The following is a 19,402-nucleotide window of genomic DNA, read 5'->3' on the forward strand; positions in this document are numbered from 1 at the left end:
TCTTTTTTCAGGTGTAACGTTAGTAGTTATAATATACATAGATAATATAGGCTACTTGCGGTGATAATATAGGCTACTAATAATGTGCCGTGCTTGTCATCTTTGATCTTTCATAATGAAGAGTGACAGGCTGTTCGTCCAATGGAATCTTGAAACATAAAAACAGACACCCACGCACACGCATTCTTCCGCGTGCTTTAGTCACTAGTACTGTACATAAAAACATTTAATGAACATTATTTAAAGGTACATTATATATTTTATCCTAACTTCAACTGGCCAATAAGGATTAAACTAATTTTAAATATATATTTATTTTATAGATATCTTTAAAAATAAAAAAATGGATATAGTATTACATTTCTATTTACATTAATATTCATTTATATATTATATTGGATTTATAATACAAAAGAAAAAATACAATGAAATAATAAAATCAAATTAATATATTAAAAAAAATTAAATAAACAAAACGCCAGTTTCTGCAATGCATGTCACGGAAATTGTACAATAACAGAGCAGATCTATCAACGAGGGCATTCAAAGAAACGGAACGGAAGCACTGCAAATTCTGCAAGTAGGCCAATAACTAACGTTACACCCGAAAAAGAAGAAACTCAAAATTCTCCTTTCCCTGACTTTTATCTAACGTTACATTACGAAACGGTAGGAAACCCTGCCCCCTATCAGCGTCCATTTTGGAGAAAGCAGGAAGTTGTCTTGTTGGGGGGGAAACCTCATGACAAACAGAACTGAGCTTCTTAAATATCCACAGATATAAACATCGTTATTTCTTTTTGTTTGAATGATTGTTCGGTGTATGTGTTGCTTGTTTATAGGCGGATCTGACCGTTTGTTTTGCAGTTGTGTTGAGTGGCAAACTTCACACGCGCGTAGCAGAGGTCGCGACGATAACCGGAGTGCTAAATAAAACCAGGTAATTTTTTGCCCAAAAAAAGCAGTACGTGGTCTAATTAGGAGTTTGGCTCAGATATAAATGTAAATATTACATCATTTACAGTATGCTGTCTGTCGGGATATGAATGTGACGTCTAAATTAGCTGCTTATGTAATGTTGTTGTTGTGTCTCGAGAACGTTTGCTGCAGAATCGAGCGTGTTATTTAAAGATCAGCAGCACCACAGCTCGACTGTAAGATGGTTTTCTTTAGGTTTGTTTTGTCGAAGAGTACTTAAATAGAAGCATAAACTATGACTCGTGAGGTTGGTTATGTTTGTAAACGTATTTTGCTTTTTCCATTTACGGCAGGTCAGAATGGCGGATGACTTCGATGTTGAGGCCATGCTGGAAGCTCCTTATAAGAAGGTGGGTTGATAGACGACCGGAAGTTATCGGATCTCTTTTTTTGTTTTGGTAGAATTTAAATGATTAATTCACCCCAAATGAAAATAATAAAAATAAATCTGTCATACTTTACTCACCCTCACGCTGTTCCAGTCCGTATGAATTCCATTCTTATGAGGAACTCAAAATGACAAATTCAGAAAATTTCTCTGGTTAGGGTAATTCACTCAAAAATGAAAATTCTGTTATCATTTACTCACCCTCAAGTTGTTCCAGACCTGTATGAATTTCTGTCTATTGCTGAACACAAAAGAAGATATTTTGAAGAATATGGGTAACCAAACAGGCCCAGGACCCCAATGACTTCCATAGTATTTTTTCCCCAACGAAAAAACAAACATTTCCTCAGTCGCCACCAGGATGGCACAGATTCCTGCTAGGATGGAAATGAGTCCCACAGAAGAACGAAATTCATACAGGTTTGTAACAAATTGAGGGTGAGTAAATGATGACAGAATTTTCATTTTAGGGTGAACTATCTCTTTAAGAGCAATGAAAGAGGACTGAGCTTTCAAGCTTCAAAAAGGATGAAAAACAGCATAAAAATAAGTATACATATAGGGCCTGTTTACACCTGGTCACTTCATGTATTTTTACTGATCGGATAGCTATCTGATTTGTTAAAACTGTTTTACCATTACACTTGGCCACATAAATGTGTCTCCGCAAAACGAATATATACGATCTTCAATTCCCACACTCTATGCAAATTTAACAGAGTTCATGTGAGTTCACGCAAGAAACGGATATAAGTTTTTATTTGTTTATCATCTGCAAGATCAAAGACCACAATAGGAGAGAGAGCAGCATTAGCACTGGTAAGATCAATTAGTCTCACTACTTTTAATGAAGATTGTGTGTTGAGCGTCTGCGACTACTGTTTAATTTGCGGTAGTTTGCGCATTGGCTTGCTGAAGAGATACTCAGCTACTCATCTGCGGCGATGCATTTTGCTGTAGTGCTTTCATATGTGACTAACATGCTCTCACACTTTTATTTTTTTTGACATTTTGGGAGGAGTAAAATTTACACGCTTCACTCCAACAACCAGATGCATTTACACTTGTCCAGTTTTGTTTAGGAATGCGTCTCAAACCACCTCCTGATGTGGTTTGAGTGATCGGATTTAAATCTGTCTCAAGTGTTTCAGAGGGCATTTACACCTTGTCTTTTCACGATCTGATAGAATCAGAAAAAAAAATGCATGAAGTGACCACGTGTAAGCAGGCCCATAGTGTACAAGAGTTGGGTTCTGAAAGTCAAAATCCTATTTATTTTCATCATTGGGAAATTGATATTAAAGACAGACCTGTTATGAGCTTGTCACTCGGTGGTATATGCTTTTATTAATACCATAAGCCCGCATTATTTTTTAAATAATTGTGAAAAGTGGAATTCTTGGTGAAAAACTACATTTACCATGATTCTGAAAAAATCTCCTCCATTCATAGAATTACACCAAAAAGAGCTCTGTAGCATGAAGCACTGCGAATGATGGCTTAAAACTACTTAAATATGTGTCTAGATATGCTTATTTATGTATGTATGTATATATATATATTATATATATTAGTCGTCAACATCTTTAATATAGTTTTATATCTCCATCACAAATGCTTCATTGAAGTGTAGTTCTTTCACTCATTAAAGCAGTTAAGTACCTTTTGTTTGTTTGTTCTCTTATTTTGAATTTTTTTTTATACTTTCTAACCCTTTGCTAGTCTTATTAGCTACTTATGTTACCTTTATGTTGAGTTTTCATTATTTCTTTTTTTAGTTTAAAAGTCTTATGTGTCTCAGAAGAAAGTAATTCAGGTTTGGAACAACATGGGTGGATGACAGAATTAAAATTTTGATGTGAAAACTGTGAACTGAACTCCTTGTGTTGTCATATGGCTGCTCAGAAAACCCTACATGTGTTGTCTGTGCCTGACTGAAGTGTAAAATTGTGTAATGTGTATGAGAAAGAGTTATGTTGTGTAGTTGCATATCTTGAATTACAAATAAATGCCCATCTATCTCTCTTTATAGACTTGCCTAATGATATCTCACCTCTGCTCCCCTGAATACATCTTTGATTCCAGTGTGAACTGTGAAAAAAAGTAAGGTAGTAATTGCGCAATGTATAAATGTACTTTGATCCCTTAGGTAAAAAAATAAAACAAATAGACCGCCACCTTACACCATCAAATCTATTCGGTTTCAGAACGGCGATTGAATGGCAATAGATGAAATATAATGTGACATGGAGCAGAGACAGTATTCACCTTTCAATAATGTCACTATGAGTAAAAATCTGTTGAAGGTGAAACTAGTGGAGTGGCATAAAAATGTACACTATCGTTCAAAAGTTTAATTAAAAAAAAAGTTTTTGAAAGAAGTGCCTTATACTCACTTAGGCTGCAATTGTTTGATTAAAAAATACGGTAAAAATAGTAATATTGTGAGATATTATTACAATTCAAATGAACTGTTTTCTATTTTAATATATTTTAAAGCGTAATTTATTCCTGCAATAGCAAAACCGAAATTACAGCAGCTGTTACTCTATTCTTCAGTGTCACATGATCCTTCAGAAATCATTAAAATATGCTAAATTCGTAATCAATTTTAAAAACAGTTGTGCTGTTTAATATTTTTCAGGAAACGTAATACTTTTTTCCAGCATTCTTTAATGAAAAGAATGTTTAAAAAATGTATTTGAAATATGGTTTGTAACATTATAGGCTAAATGTCTTTACTGTCACTTTTGAACATTTTAATGGATCTTTGCTGAATAAAAGGACTAATTTCTGACCCCAATTCTCCTATAAATGAACTTGAAGTTTATAGATATGAATACTGTCTCTCTACCCAGTCCTGTGATGGTCTCTAAAATCGTTGGTTTGTGCATGCCCTTTTTAGTTATCTCTTTATCTTAAAGGGGTCATGAACTGCATTTTTTTTTTTTTTTTTTTTTTTTTTAACCATAAAAATTGTCATAATTTAGAAATAAAAGGCCATTTTCTACCCTTATTTTAATCCTCTGATTTGAACACTCTGTTTTAAGGGGCATGTCTGCTGTGTAAATGCCCACTGCTGTGATTGGCTAACATCTTTGCATATGAAAAGTAAACTTGATTAGCATTAAATTTAGATATATTCCCGTCGCATGAAAGGGTGCAGCGATAAGCATTGTAGCCGACACGTCTGTTGAGTGCATGAATGCTGGGATCTTGTCATTGCAGCTCAATTTCTGCACTCTCACGAATGCTTTCATCATAACTAACAGTTCAAACATGATGTAAATAAGAGTCCAGAACAGATTATTAACAGAACTTTGACTGAACAGTTACTTACTGTACATGTTGTGGCATTACTAGCCGTGTTTCCATTAGCCTTCAAAGTGCGCTAATTGAAAATGCGCCCAATTGAAACACGTAAATTTCGCGATATATGGGAGTTTTTAAAACTCGCATGAGGTGGTTTTTCAGGCAATTTGAAAAAGGAATTTTTCACAAAACTGCAATGGAAATGGTCACCTGACGTAGATGGCGCGATATGTTTGGACAGAGTTCTTCATTAAACTCATAAAAGACAAAAACTCATCAAGACCTTGAAGCAGATATAAGGGAGAAACACCCAGAACACCTCATACGTGGCCGGTCCTTGCCATTAATGCTTGGATAATACGCACACGTCTCCTTCGATTAAAAATAATGGCTGGTGTGGTGGCTGAGATATACGTAAACCTACCAACATCCATTGCCATGATTTTTGGAATGACTTATCGCGAGATTACAATGGTTAATGGAAACGGCGTCATTTCACAATCGGTTTTTACTGACATTTAGAAAATATCGCAAAAGTTTTTGCGCAAATCTGTAATGGAAACGCGGCTATTGTCGGGTCCATATCTTACAATAAAAGTCTGTTTGCAAAGCTGTACTGAATGAGGAAGGACTAATGAGGAAGTTTTGAGCTCTGAAACTTACAGGATGTTTTAATAGTACGATGACATCTTGCATATCAAAAGGTCCAGGAAAATTTTATTTCTCAATTCATGACCCCTTTAAAACTGTATCACCAATAATCATTTCTATCATTAAAAATAAATAGAAATATAATTTATTTTTTATTTTTTTTCTAATGAACAAAAAACAAGTGCCTGCCATAGCTGTCAAATTGCAGGAAAAAAAACCTGAAAGTCTTTTGATGAGGTTTTAAGTTGTATCTTTTTGGATGACTTTGATGCGGTGTCTTTTGGAAGGCGATATGACTAAGCCGTGTAAATCCCTGTCTGCTTCAGGACAAGCTGTGAGACAGAGATGGCATCGAGCTCTCACAGTCCAACAGCGCTAACTGGGGAAGATCACATGGACTGACAGCCTCGACTCTGGAATGCCCTTTAGCATCTCTATAGCATGACAACAGCAAGACTTAGGCTTAAAATTGCAGGGTACCTATACTACGGCCATGAGGGTCCCCTAAAAAAACATGGCCTAACATGTCAAGACCTTGAACTTAAACTGATAGTTTTCAAAAGTTGAAGACTATCCCCGCCAACATCTTATTATTAAGAACAGACCATTTGATTATATTCAGTTTGCACACGCTTTTCTCCAAAGTGATAAAATGAGGAAAATCAAGCAATTTATCATGAAGGAGCCAACAATAGTAGCATTCCTGTCTTCTCTCTTATCCCCCTCCCCTCTCCACTTCCAGTGTTTCCTATCCATCCTCATGTTGTTCTTTTATCAATCCTGTTCAGGGTGAAAGCAAGTCCTCTAGCGCCAATGGTCATAATGAGGAACGCAGCAAAAAGTAAGCAAAAACCCTCTGTAGTCTGTTCATTCTTGATTTTAAGCTTTTCATGTAAAATGTACTATGAGAATTAATGAAATTGTGGGGTTTTTTCCCCAGTAGGAAAAGACGCAGCAACAGTCGTAGTCCGAGTCCAGGCCGGCGGAGGAGTAGAAGCGGGGGGCGCAAGAAGAGCCGAGAACAACGCAAGAGCCGCAGCCGCGAGCGAAGACGTTCACGGAGCAAAGAGCGCAAGCGTTCGCGATCCCGCAGCAAGGAACGTGGTGGACGTTTTCGTGGACGCAAAAGCCCCTTGTGAGTTCAGACCCTGATCATTCATTTAAGAGGCTCTATCTTATTTGTCTTTAGGATGTGAACGCTTAACGACGTGAACTCGGGTTCGCACACATGAACCGTACTCGGGTCTGCCTAAAAAGGATGGTCTCGCTGCTGCTATGAATGCAATCATAGGGGCTGTGATCTTATTAAATCACAGAAGTGAACCGCTAGTAATGACGTATATAACTGTGTGTTTGTGTGTGCTCTCACTCACGTTTCTGACAAGCGGGTCTGACGCACTCCAAGCAGAGAGAATGTATATCTTATTTCTGCCTGCCTTGAGCATAAATGGTGACAGTACATTTGCATAAATGTATATGCAAATGTACATTTGCAAAAAATACATTTGCATTTGCATAAATGGTGACAGTACATTTGCAGTACATTCATGGCAGATAGATGTCATTATGTGTTGACTCTTTGGAAACAAAACCAAAGGTTAAAAAAATTGCATATGCAAATGTATATGCAAAAAATACATTTGCATTTGCATAAATGGTGACAGTACATTTGCAGTACATTCATGGCAGATAGATGTCATTATGTGTTGACTCTTTGGAAACAAAACCAAAGGTTAAAAAAATTTTCTCCCATCTCTATCCATCTCAGCAACTCTATCTATTTTGGCACCTTCTCCTTCATAGCTGTTACCTAGTAACATTGGTAAGCGGCTGTAGCTTCATGATGCAAGTGTACCGTAGTTGGGGCCCAAATAAAAGAATGCGAACAGAGACCAGTGGGGGAAGGGCAGGGAGCAATTGAACTCTGGTTCGGATTGTCTGCCGGGGCTCCAGTAGGGGCTGGACGAACGAGCTGACGTCAACTGTTTCTGAGCGCTTCTCTGCATTTATTCATGATAATGAACTGTTTTAACCCAATCACCGCACTGTATTACGCATGAGATCGCATTACAGCGGAGAATTAAAACAACATGTGGAGCGTGCATAAGAGCGGTTTCTGCGCGGAACGCCGCGTTGTTTAACAACGCTCGCAACGCGGATCAAAGATCATATACGAACAGGAGTAAGCATGCTTCAAGTTTTTATGGACACATTTCATATGCTTTAAACATGAACCTGCACCGTTTTTGCGCATATATTTAATCACGTCATCTTCAAATAAAATATATGTGCAAAAAAGGACACTGATACAGCCGTACGTCTGATCATGAACACGATGGATTATTCTAATACACAGAAGAAAATTATGTCCATTCTATTCAAAGAAGAATGGACAAAAAAAGTAACTATGCCTTTATTCTATCTGTGTTAAACTGACGTGTCTCGTTTGTTCAGAGACTGTAGTGCTCGTAAATGTAATAGAAATATTATTAGACCTTTTAAATGTTCTTCCGCTTTTCTTCCTCGTTCTTGGGAGCTTGTTGTGATCATAGGGTTACCTTTTTTAAATGCATCATTTTTTGTCATATTTTGTGTCTTTATAATAAGTGTGTTGCAGGTGTGTTGTTTTATTGATGATTGTGTCCCCTTTTCCCACCTTCTACTCTCCCACTTTTCCACAGCTTTACACGCCCATTTTTTGAGACTTTTTCAACTCAAGTGAACGATTAGACTAAAACAGGGGGAGTTTCATGACACAAATAGCAAACAGTAATTGCCCACTTCTTCAGTGTACATGGTTCCTGAAGTATGTTTCCCCACATATATTTTCTAAAGTAAATGGGGGTAATATTAAAATATTAACAAATAGGCTACATATATCAAATTTAAAATATGATCATTTTACTGATTGATCTGGTCTTATGGCATGGTTCTTGTTTTCATGGTAACAGCAATGTCATCTCTGATTGGTGGATTTAAGGAGGATCTCCTTTCAGGATTGTGGATAGTGTAGTTCTCCCCCTTGAATTTGAATTTTAAATGATTTCTAAAGAATATAAAACTTGTCTCACACTTACAGCTCATGTTAGGTCTGATTTGGGTTATCATTATAAAGAAATTCTTCTGTGAAATGACTTTTTACCTCTAACCAATAGTTTTTCATTGGCTAAAACAGCATTTGGTTTTCAATGTATACTTGCCCCCTTGCACCAGTATGTAGTAGCCCTCGCATGGCCACAGTGGCTGAAAGTTGACTAGTTTAACACTGAGAAAAACCCTTGTTTTATGTCATAGTATGGGGCCGAAATTAAATGGTGGTCCCGGAGGGAAGACCGGCCCACAACATTTCACCAAACACAGGTGATCTCATCTGTGACTCTGGTTGGCTGTTGTGTGCTGAATGTTTGTGAATGTCTGGAGTAATCATACACCGATGGGTAATAAACACAGACTGATGGAGTATTCTGATTCTAGTCGCAGAAGCCCATTTAAGAAGGACAGAAGCCCATTTAAGAAGGACAGAAGCCCATTCAAGAAGGACAGAAGCCCGTTTAAGAAGGACAGAAGCCCTTTTAAGAAGGACAAAAGCCCTGTCAGGTGAGATGCTCATCACTGTCTGCTGTAGTATTGAAGTATTTCCACAAGTTATTCCATAGCTATGCTATTTTAAATGACACTAGATAAGGCAGAGCGAAATCAGCCATCTTGGTGTACTTAAAATGAGAAGAACTGAACTGATAGAACAGTTATTTTTAAAGTGTCCCTATTATGGTTTTTCGAATATTCCCTTTCATGCAGTGTCTAATATAACTGTTTGTGAATGTAAATGTTCTGCAAAGTTGTAAAGTCGAAAGTGCATGATAAACAAAGTTATTGTCTCCCAAAAGAAAGAATTGACTCTGAACCGCCTTTACGAGTCGTTTTTCATTAGAATCCTACTGCTTTACGGTTCTATGTCACTAGAAGATACATTTGCATAATGCCCGCCAATGTTGAATGCCCGCGAACAACTTGACCCGCCCTCAAATGTCATTTCACTGAAGACTGCTTCTAAAATCTCGGAGTTCAACGTGGGATTCGCAAAATGCTTGCCCTTGAAAGATGGGTCTGTACCCAATTTATTTGGACTAACTTGCTCCTCAGAATCACAACCTGTAAGTATGAATAATTATTGATGTATGTATTTTCTACCGGGTGTTCAAAATACTAATAGTTTTGTGTTGTATAATGTGTAAGTTTCCGGCTAACCGGCTAATTGTTATTACGGTGTTACTGAAATACTTCTGCTAATCAGCTGTGAGCCACTATTACCTAAAAGTGTGTCTATTAATGCAGATTGTCTGTCATTCTTACTAATTTTGAGTAAAGATAAAGGATGGAGCAAGATTTGTTTTACAAATGTTTGTTAAATAAGTAATTCACATTAGTGCTGGGCGAACATGCACCGTTATTGATCCTGCATGTGCACTGCAATAAATTAGAAATATACACATCGATGTGTTGATGGACATACTCTTGTTAATGCTGATGGTGAGGAATTACAGTTGCAACATCTCATAATGTACGTCAAACTGAGTAGTGAATCACTGGGGAACGTCCTGCTCAAGTTGTCCTTGCGATGGAGGTTCGGATTTAATAACTAGTTCTTCCAATGTTTCATCATCGGACTTGCGCTCAGATTGATGTGGTAAAATCGTTACTGGCATCGTTACGGTCTTTACAGTGTTTACAATCTCTGAGGTTTAGGAAGCCTCCGGATAGAGCTGGCGTTCAACTTTAAAAGGTTTTAAAGGTTAATCTTTCACCTTCTGTCTCACAGTAATACTGTACGTCAAGTCGACAGCTCTCTGTAATCTTGCTATAAGCTCTAGATTAATGTTTCATTGATTAAATGCACTAATGTTGTTCAAAATAGGCTAATCAATAAAAGAGTTTTAAAAGGTTTTTGTCCTGTTCAAAATCATAGACAGAAAAATAATTAAATTACGTTATAGTATACTATGTTAACTTTATTAACTTGATTCACTCAGGATCTCAGTTTTGTGTCATATTTACTATAAAAGCTGATTTGATATCAAAATTAAGGGCTATATAGATCTATATAAATGTTTCATTGATTCAATTCGTTAATGTTGTTCACAAATGTCAAAAAGTACACAAATACACAAAGTATTATTTTAATAAAGAATGTTAAGGTCCATTTGGCCTGACATGAAAAAAGTATAATATAATAATATTTATTAAAGGTGCAGTAAGCCATTTCTGAGACGCTGTTGAAAGCGGATCGGACCGAGCACCACAACACGCATGTAGCCAATCAGCAGTGATGGTGGAGGAGAGAGAGTGAACAAGAGGGAGATTTGAAGAAAGACTGTAGAAAGAGAGATGGTTGAGAGACATTACAAAAAATAAGATTAACTGTGTGTTGAATTATGCAGAACTCAGAACATGAATTTTATGTCTATGCAGTATCTTGTGGCCAAGAGATATGAATTCAAACCTAGTAGTTTATATTACACATAAAAAACTATCAAATGGCCATGATCTTTATTTATGATTACAGAATGGCTTGTGTCATGGGAATGTCCGTGAGAGATTAATGCGGTCATAAGCTTTATTTCCAGAGGGAATGACTTGCGTTTAAGTGGTTGATGACCTGTGTGTTTCTTTAAACAGGCAACCAATAGATAATCTGAGCCCAGAGGAGAGAGACGCCCGTACAGTGTTCTGCATGCAGCTCGCTGCCAGAATTAGACCCAGAGATCTGGAAGAATTCTTCTCTGCAGTAGGAAAAGTATGATGCCACATATTAAAGCACACTTGGTTCCTATTTTTTGTTAATTTTTCTCCCCATTTACTGATATTAAATGACAGATACAACACCTGACAGCTTTTATATCCATCTTTTAAGGTCCGTGACGTAAGGATGATCTCTGATAGAAACTCTCGGAGGTCAAAGGGCATTGCCTATATTGAGTTTGTGGAGGCCACATCAGTACCGCTGGCAATCGGCCTGACGGGGCAGAGAGTTCTGGGAGTGCCTATCATAGTCCAGGCTTCGCAGGTCAGAGCATCAACACAATGCAAATCCACGGTCTGATTACTAATCCAATGCATGTGAATCATTTTGTTGAATTGTTCGCATATTTCAGGCTGAGAAGAACAGGGCCGCAGCCATGGCCAGCATGCTCCAGAGAGGTGGTGCAGGGCCCATGCGGCTGTACGTGGGCTCCCTGCACTTCAATATTACTGAGGACATGCTCAGGGGCATATTTGAGCCGTTTGGAAAGGTGTGGTTGGCGTTTGAGATGGTTTTGCATGCATAAGCAGTTAAACTAGGATAAAACTAATAGTAAGTGAATCTGCTAATCAGTCTGAGTTATTTGTCTCATTTCAGATTGAAGGCATCCAGCTAATGATGGACAGTGAGACGGGCAGGTCGAAAGGATACGGCTTCATATCAGTGAGTTCATCAAAATGCTAATTTACTAATGATAAAGGGGCCATATGCTACATTTTATTTATATAACTTACTAGTCAGTCAGCGGATGACTAGTGGAAAATTCTGGTCCTTCCCTTTTGGTCCTTTGTGGTTGTGAGTAGGTCTGCATGATTTGGGGAAAGCAGTATAAATATAAATATAAAATGATAATTGCAGTTTTTCTAATTTTCTAAATAAAATTATGATTGCAGTGGTTTAAAAAAAATCTCCAGGTTTGCTGTACTTGTTTGTGAGCTGCACAATTTTTTTAATGATTATTATTATTATTATTATTATTATTATTATTATTACAGTTTTTCTCGATTGTTTACACACATTTTCTGAAAGCATGCCTCATATTCTCAGAACTCTACACACAAATCCAAAAACACACACACAATGGGCAAAACCCCTCAATTCTCCTGCAAAATGAAACTTTACATTCAAAACAATGTTATTTCTTCTCAAAATGGTATTTTGTTTTCAAATGACACACACAAACCATCATATGAATAGACATTTATAAGAACCAATTGAACACTGATGTGCTCAGTGTAAAACACTATGATGAATGGAAAACACTTCTTCTCCATTCATCATAATGACTTAGGCCTTTTTTTGCTCAGTGTTACACTTACTACAGACAGTACATACATAAGTGTGTTGTAAAATATCTGAGAATATTGTTTTTATACTCAGAACACACAAATACACGGTAACGAATAGATTTTATTTTTCCCACAAAAACAATGTACACAGTGTACATCCCAACCAACACAAAGTAGGACATACAGTGCTCTACATACAAAACAACAGAAGCATTTACTGTATACAGTTACAGTAATACAAAAAAAAATCCAATGTTGGCATCCATTGCTCCATTGAAGAGCTCACCTATTGCCCTTTTATGCTAAAGCTCTGATTGCTAATTGTAAAACTGTGTGACGGGTGTTTGCCCATGTGATGAGTCAGTGTGCATATTTGAATGGCAGTGTGTTCCTTGAGAAAACAAGAGATTTTCTGCATGAAAATTGTGCCAAAAGCAGAGAATTGTGTGTAGTGTTTTGAAAAAAGTGTGTTTTAGAACTGCAATTTGAGTGTAAAGCAGGAATTGTGCTTGTAGTTTAGCAGAATTGGCTCAGGGGGTTGGTGAATGAGTTACATGTTGTGGTCATTGTGTCTCAAGTACCAGAAAATGTGTGTAAACAATCGAGAAAAACTGTAAACAAAATAAGAAATATTACTATTGTAAAATTTAAGAAATTTGAGAAAATGAATAGAATTTTTATTTTACAGTAAATTACATTACTGTGTCTTCAATACTATTATAATTTCCTTATTTTCAAACTATAATTGTTCAAACTTTTATTTTGGCTGCAAAACCTCAGGGAGTCCTTAACTCTTCTCTTTTTGCAAGACAGTGCATATGTACCAAGACAGTACATATGCATATGTAGCGCATATATTTGTTTAATTAAATCCCAACCTTTGTGATTTAACAATTGCACCATCATATTGAGATTTTGGATTTATTTTAATTAATTGTTTAGCCCTAGTTGTGAGGCCATTTCTGAATGACCAATTTCTGTTGCTTTTTTCAAATGTATTTTTATAAATGTTCTGACTTTCATTTCAAAAAGACAAGGACAGTTCTATTTCACCATTCCCATGCTGATTGGCTGTCTTTTTGTGCAGTTTGCAGATGCAGAATGTGCAAAAAAAGCCCTGGAGCAGCTAAATGGTTTTGAGCTTGCGGGGCGGCCAATGAAGGTGGGTCATGTTACAGAGCGTTCGGATGCGTCCTCGGCCAGCTCTTTCTTGGACAATGATGAACTGGAGAGAACTGGCATTGACCTGGGCACGACGGGTCGTCTTCAGCTGATGGCAAGACTCGCAGAAGGTACAGGTTGAACCCTACGTGTTACTGTCTCCCAGATGTGCCAATGACTGTTTCAGCCTACTTTGCATTTATTATTCCAAGTGATACTGCATTGTTGTGAACTCATTGAAATGTGTCTGGGATGTTTTTAGGCACAGGACTGCAGATTCCTGCCGCTGCCAAGCATGCCTTACAGATGAGTGGCTCTGTGACATTTGGAAATCTGGCAAATGGTGTGTCTTTTAAATCTTTTTCATAATCCTATATTAGAATCCATTGAATGGGCTGTGTATCTTGATCTAAATGTCTTGATCTAAACTAAAACAAAATCTGGTCTATATGACAGATACAAGCGTGTAATCATGTCATTTTGCATCTTTTGCTTTAATATAAACCTTCATCAGAGAAAACGGATACACAGATCTTCATCAACCTCATCTCATTCATATAAGACAGGACAGATTCCAAAATCCCATAATGAGGCTTTGCGACTTAAAATATTGCATATGGCTACTTTCACACTGCAAGCCTTAGTGCTCAATTCTGATTTATTGCTCAGATACAATGTTTTTGTTTGATAGTTCACATTTTTAAAATACAGTAAAACAGTTCTGAGTGTGAATCTGACCTACATGAGCAAAAGTAACAAAAACAAAGACAGCATGCAGCACACTGTCATACGGAAATAAACACAGGTTAGTGAAGTCAGCATTTACACGTTCAATTATAAGGTGATTTGTGCACAGGAGCGGATGAGGAGAGAGAGAGAGAGAGAGAGTAGTGCTTTTCTCGTATAGTTTTGCTTGTATAGAGCTGTCCCTGTAATACTAATGAGTTTGAACACTTCACTGTCCCTCCACTGACTACCTTCACATCTGTCTTCCACATTTACCAAGTGACCAAAGAACTATCAGTATGTAAAATCTTTGAAATGACTGCAGTCAGCGCAGATTTGTGACGAATGTCGATGTAGAGTGATGTGAAAATGACGTGAAATGCGACGATATATATCGTTGATGTAAACCATATGATTCACGAAATAGAGTTAGTTTGATCCTAGGCTCCGCTTATTGTATTTATAACATAATTCGCTCAAAAGTGTAAATTCTGTCATGTACTCATCCTCATCGTTTCAAACCTCTAAGATTTTTGTTTAACTTCGAAATTTTTTATGAAACCTGAGAGATTTCTGTTCCTCCATTTATAGTCCATTCCTCTAAAACTTTAAAGATCCAAAATAAAATGTCATAAAGCCATCGTAAAAATAATCAATTGAGTGGTTTAATCCAAGTCCAAGTCCAAGACTTCTGAAGAGACATGATGACTTTATATGATGAACAGATTTGCAGCGACGTGCATGCTGTAGTAAACGTGGACGTTCAAATGAGAGCGTGATGCGTGAAAACTACATGAAAGTGAGAAAATGCAGAATTAAAATTTTTGGATGAACTAACCATTTACAGTTTAGGAAATAGTCATTTTGACATGCTTTCTTGCGATTAGCACTGTGATTGATTGCATTGATAATCTGAAGAGCACGTACTGGAACGGCACTCAAGGTGAAAGTGCAAACATCATTTAAAGGGGTCCTATTATGCTTTTTCACTTTTTCAACTATAGTTAGTCTGAAATGTTGCTGTTTGAGCATAAAAAAATTTCCCAAATGTGCTAAGCGGTGCCAATCACAACACACTGGGCCAGCTAACCAATCACAGCACATTTCATATTTCTGAAGGAGGGGCTTCATCGAAAAGAGACAGACTGGGGAGAGAAGAGCTGTAATTATGTGTTTTTTGAACAATCAAGCATGAAAACATATTATAGTACACCCCAAAAACAAAATCAAGACTCCATAAAAGGACATACTAGGACCCCTTTAAATCGCCATATCACATTTAGTCTTAGTAGTATGATTATTCCAAGTGTTTTAGATGGTTTAGTATTATATGTATAGTGCATAATGATGAAATTATAATTTTTTTTTTTTATAATAATAAAAACGTATTTTTTATTTTGGCTTACAATATCGCGATAGTATCATATTGTGTGTTCAGTATCGCGAGTTGTATTGAATTGTGACATGAGTGTATTGTTACACCCCTAGGTATAACTGAAGTCGCATTGCAAAACATCAGACCTGTATCTGATTCAGGACCACATTTGGAAGTGGCCCAAATCAGAATCCAAAAGATCAGATTCCATGTGGTTTGTGCTGTTCACACTGTAAAAAAAAAAAAAATCTGATTTGAGTCACATATCCTATGATCCTATGTGTCTGATGTGATTAATTTGAAGTGCACTGAGGTCTTGAGAATTTGCCTCCGGAGGAGATTTGACAAATCCGAACAGAGCTTGTTGACCTGCTGTCCTGTTCCCAACAATTATTTGTTCTTCAGAAGGCTAACAGTAAAATTTTGTAAAATAGTGAGTTATTTCAAGGGCCCTATTTCCCGAATCGGATAATATATGCACCCACAATATGATGCTTACCTGTGATAGTGACAGTTATTTGTGTTTTTGTGCCGCTTACAGCCTCATCCGCACCTCCTCTTCTTCCCAATCATGGGATGAACCAAGCTATGAACCTTCCAACCCAGCCTCTGGCCACACATTGTTTACAGCTCTCCAACATGTTCAGTCCACAGATGTGAGTTGCACTAATTATTAAAACGTTCCTTCCTTTTCCTCGGTGTATGTGATGTCAAATAAGATAAGTCATGGTTAAAAGAAACTTCTTGATGTGTTGCTTTGCAGGGAAAACGAACCTGGCTGGGACATGGAGATACAGGATGATGTCATCGAAGAGTGCAAAAAACATGGAGGAGTTGTTCACATATACGTCGACAAGAACTCAGCTGAAGTAAGTGATCACCTTTATACAGTGGCTATAGAAGTCTACACACCCCTGTTAAAATTGCAGCTTTTTAAAATATTAAAAATTAGCCATATCTCTTTCCACCTTTAACCCTCTGAATGCACTCAGGTCCATTTTATCCCAGAAGAGGTACATACAAATCCATTGTTTTTAGTACAACATTTAAACTCTGGATGGTTAAGACTTACTACTTTTCCTTTTTTTTTTTCTTTTTTTTTATAAAAAAATTAAGAGATAAATTACCTCACAAACCAACCTTTTTTTGATTGCTACACCTTTTGCGTTCGGGTCCGTTTTGACCCGAAAGTGAAGTGAAAGTGAAAGCTTTACATATGAAACACATATTCATATTTTACATATGAATTTTTTCTTTTCTTTTTTATCTATCAATTATATTTGTGTAATGTAAACTTTAGTTTTATTGTAAAGTATAAATACTTTTAGGCTCTGTCCTACAAATTTTTTTCCTTCCCACAGGGACTGCATTTTGCATATAAACATGCTTGCGCATGCACTCACACACAATAATTATAAAATTAAAATAAAATGACAAATTAAATAAATGTATGTTTATAAATCAGAAGTGAATGAAAGATCAGAAGGATTAACAATGCAATTTATTTATAATTAATCAGCCATCTTTGATCATATTTACCAAGGGTATAGTCTGAGTCCGAGTCTGATGGGTTAGTGTAAGGGGACAGAATATACAGTTTGGACAGTATAAAAACCATTACGTCTATGGTGAGTCCCCACAAAGATAGCGAACCAGAAGTGTGTTTACACCCTTACATTTTAGGGCTACATTTTAAGATGATCAAAGACGTTTTTTTATTTAATTCCCCCGATATGACAAATCCTCACTTTTGCTCTTGCAGGGAAATGTTTATGTAAAATGTCCAACCATCCCAGTCGCAATGTCTGTTGTCAGCGCTCTGCACGGGCGGTGGTTTGCAGGTAAGCCTGTCCCATTTTCTCCCATCTACCAAGTTTTTTTCTTTATAGGACTGCTTGCATTGGCTGTGTGTGACATTAATCGCACTCTCTTTCTTTTTAACAGGTAAAATGATCACAGCTGCCTACGTGCCCCTCCCTACATACCATAACCTGTTTCCAGATGCTGCCACAGCCACAGAGCTCCTGAGGCCCATGAACCGGTGATCCAGCCCGTCGCTTCGGCTCGGACCCCTGCCACCTACTGACCCTGCTTCTTCTGGATCCCCAGTGCATCTGTACCCCTTCCCAAATGAACTGCTTGTGGGCCTGAGACAGTCCTGTCATTGAGGGCCTCTTAATGTATGAAGTTAGATTTCACAGTTGGACTGCATTTTCAGTCTTATTGCAAAAGCAAACTTCAGACCAGCTCTCAGCTTTATGTACAGTGGTATATTGATAAGTGAAAACCTGTAACACCGTCACCCTCTCTAGATGAGTTCTTGACTCTTGGAAACCAGTTTTGAAGATTCTGGGTTTTTTTTAAAAGGTGTTTTACCTTCTTTGTTTGTTTTTGTAAGGATAGAAAGAAGGTTTCTTCTGCTGTTTGGTCGTCAGGTCAAGAAAGTTTTCATTGGCCTTCATCTTTTCAAGACAGACATTGTGTTGTGAACTATTAGTACATTTTTTCATTCTGTTTCACTTTTAAGCAACAAAAGACTACCAAAAAAATTGGAATTGTTTTTGTTTGTTCTTTCTGGAGAGAGTCTACTCAAGCTGTTTAGCTTTCTAAAACGACGTTGAATTTATAACTTTTCATAATCAAGAATTGATTTTTCTAAAAATCTTCTACGATTAAATGACTTTCACAACACTGTGTAAAAATGAGTTTTGTCTTTGTATTCATGATGTTATGACGTGTTGGTAGACCAGATCCAGTTTTATTAAGAGCAGAACACCTCTGGAGGGAGCTGTTAGGTTGTTTCACAATCTGGTCAATTGAATAATGAGGTTTTCGTAAGTATAGAAGGGATAGTTCACCCAAAAAATAAAATTCTGTCATCACTTAAAGGTAGCACAGGCAATTTTTTTCATAAACACTGTTATTCTGGTTGAAACTCTCTTCACATCCTGATAGCAATCAATAATTGAAGTACATGCATCTGTGGAAGTCTCAGGACCAAAAAAAATTTCATCCAGTCCGAATGCAATGACACGATGTCCATCCTGCCTGTCAATGTTTGTATTTCCATACCTCCTTGCACCCTGCTCACGCAGACATCACATGTCATCAGCGTGATCCATGAGGTTATCCAGAGTTGAAGGCACAGAGTGCCAAACAGCAGGCAACGTTTACAGTTCCTCCTGAACCAAAACAATAAGCTCACGCCATGTCGTAACCCATTGAGAGATGGGAACCAGTAACATTTTACCCGGAGCTGTCCTCGGATTTATGCATTCCTATGTCAACACTACAGTGGGTACAGAAAGTATTCAGACCCCCTTAAATTTTTCACTCTTTGTTATATTGCAGCCATTTGCTAAAATCATTTAAGTTCATTTTTTTTCCTCATTATTGTACACACAGCACCCCACATTGACAGAAAAACTCAGAATTGTTGACATTTTTGCACATTCATTAAAAAAGAAAAACTGAAATATCACATGGTCCTCCTAAGTGTTCAGACCCTTTGCTGTGACACTCATATATTTAACTCAGGTGCTGTCCATTTCTTCTGATCATCCTTGAGATGGTTCTACACCTTCATTTGAGTCCAGCTGTGTTTGATTATACTGATTGGACTTGATTAGGAAAGCCGGCACACACCTGTCTATATAAGACCTTACAGCTCACAGTGCATGTCAGAGCAAATGAGAATCATGAGGTCAAAGGAACTGCCTGAA

General features: G+C 37.2%; 1 protein-coding gene across 9 annotated transcripts; it reads left to right on the plus strand.

The window, feature by feature from the left end:
• The first annotated feature begins 548 nt into the window (after positions 1-548).
• rbm39b (RNA binding motif protein 39b) lies at positions 549-18,385 on the plus strand. 9 transcript variants are annotated; one of them, XM_084390135.1, is made up of 18 exons: positions 692-940; positions 1,097-1,173; positions 1,272-1,328; positions 3,399-3,469; positions 6,118-6,170; positions 6,273-6,464; positions 8,624-8,689; positions 8,804-8,926; positions 11,006-11,123; positions 11,241-11,393; positions 11,482-11,619; positions 11,727-11,792; positions 13,506-13,710; positions 13,842-13,922; positions 16,222-16,336; positions 16,444-16,549; positions 17,443-17,521; positions 17,625-18,385. In XM_084390135.1, the coding sequence occupies exons 7-18, from the start codon at positions 8,625-8,627 to the stop codon at positions 17,723-17,725; spliced, it is 1,350 nt and encodes a 449-aa protein (XP_084246261.1). In that variant the 5' UTR covers positions 692-940; positions 1,097-1,173; positions 1,272-1,328; positions 3,399-3,469; positions 6,118-6,170; positions 6,273-6,464; position 8,624; the 3' UTR covers positions 17,726-18,385. The 9 variants fall into 9 exon arrangements, with proteins under 9 accessions (XP_084246253.1, XP_084246256.1, XP_084246257.1 ...); XM_084390133.1 differs by having other exon boundaries at positions 704-940; positions 1,097-1,154; positions 6,270-6,464; XM_084390134.1 differs by having other exon boundaries at positions 709-940; positions 6,270-6,464.
• Positions 18,386-19,402: the final 1,017 nt, after the last annotated feature.

Source organism: Rutilus rutilus, assembly GCF_951802725.1.
Source record: "Rutilus rutilus genome assembly, chromosome: 19".
NCBI lineage: Eukaryota > Metazoa > Chordata > Actinopteri > Cypriniformes > Leuciscidae > Rutilus > Rutilus rutilus.

What these genes read in the sequence shown, in the direction of transcription:
- rbm39b (XM_084390127.1), top strand. Translation starts at nt 1,278, where the DNA reads ATGGCGGATGACTTCGATGTTGAGGCCATGCTGGAAGCTCCTTATAAG. An exon ending in AAGGACAAAAGCCCTGTCAG is followed by an intron (nt 8,927 to 11,005) that starts GTGAGATGCTCA and finishes TTCTTTAAACAG; the next exon opens with GCAACCAATAGATAATCTGA. An exon ending in TCGACAAGAACTCAGCTGAA is followed by an intron (nt 16,550 to 17,442) that starts GTAAGTGATCAC and finishes TTGCTCTTGCAG; the next exon opens with GGAAATGTTTATGTAAAATG.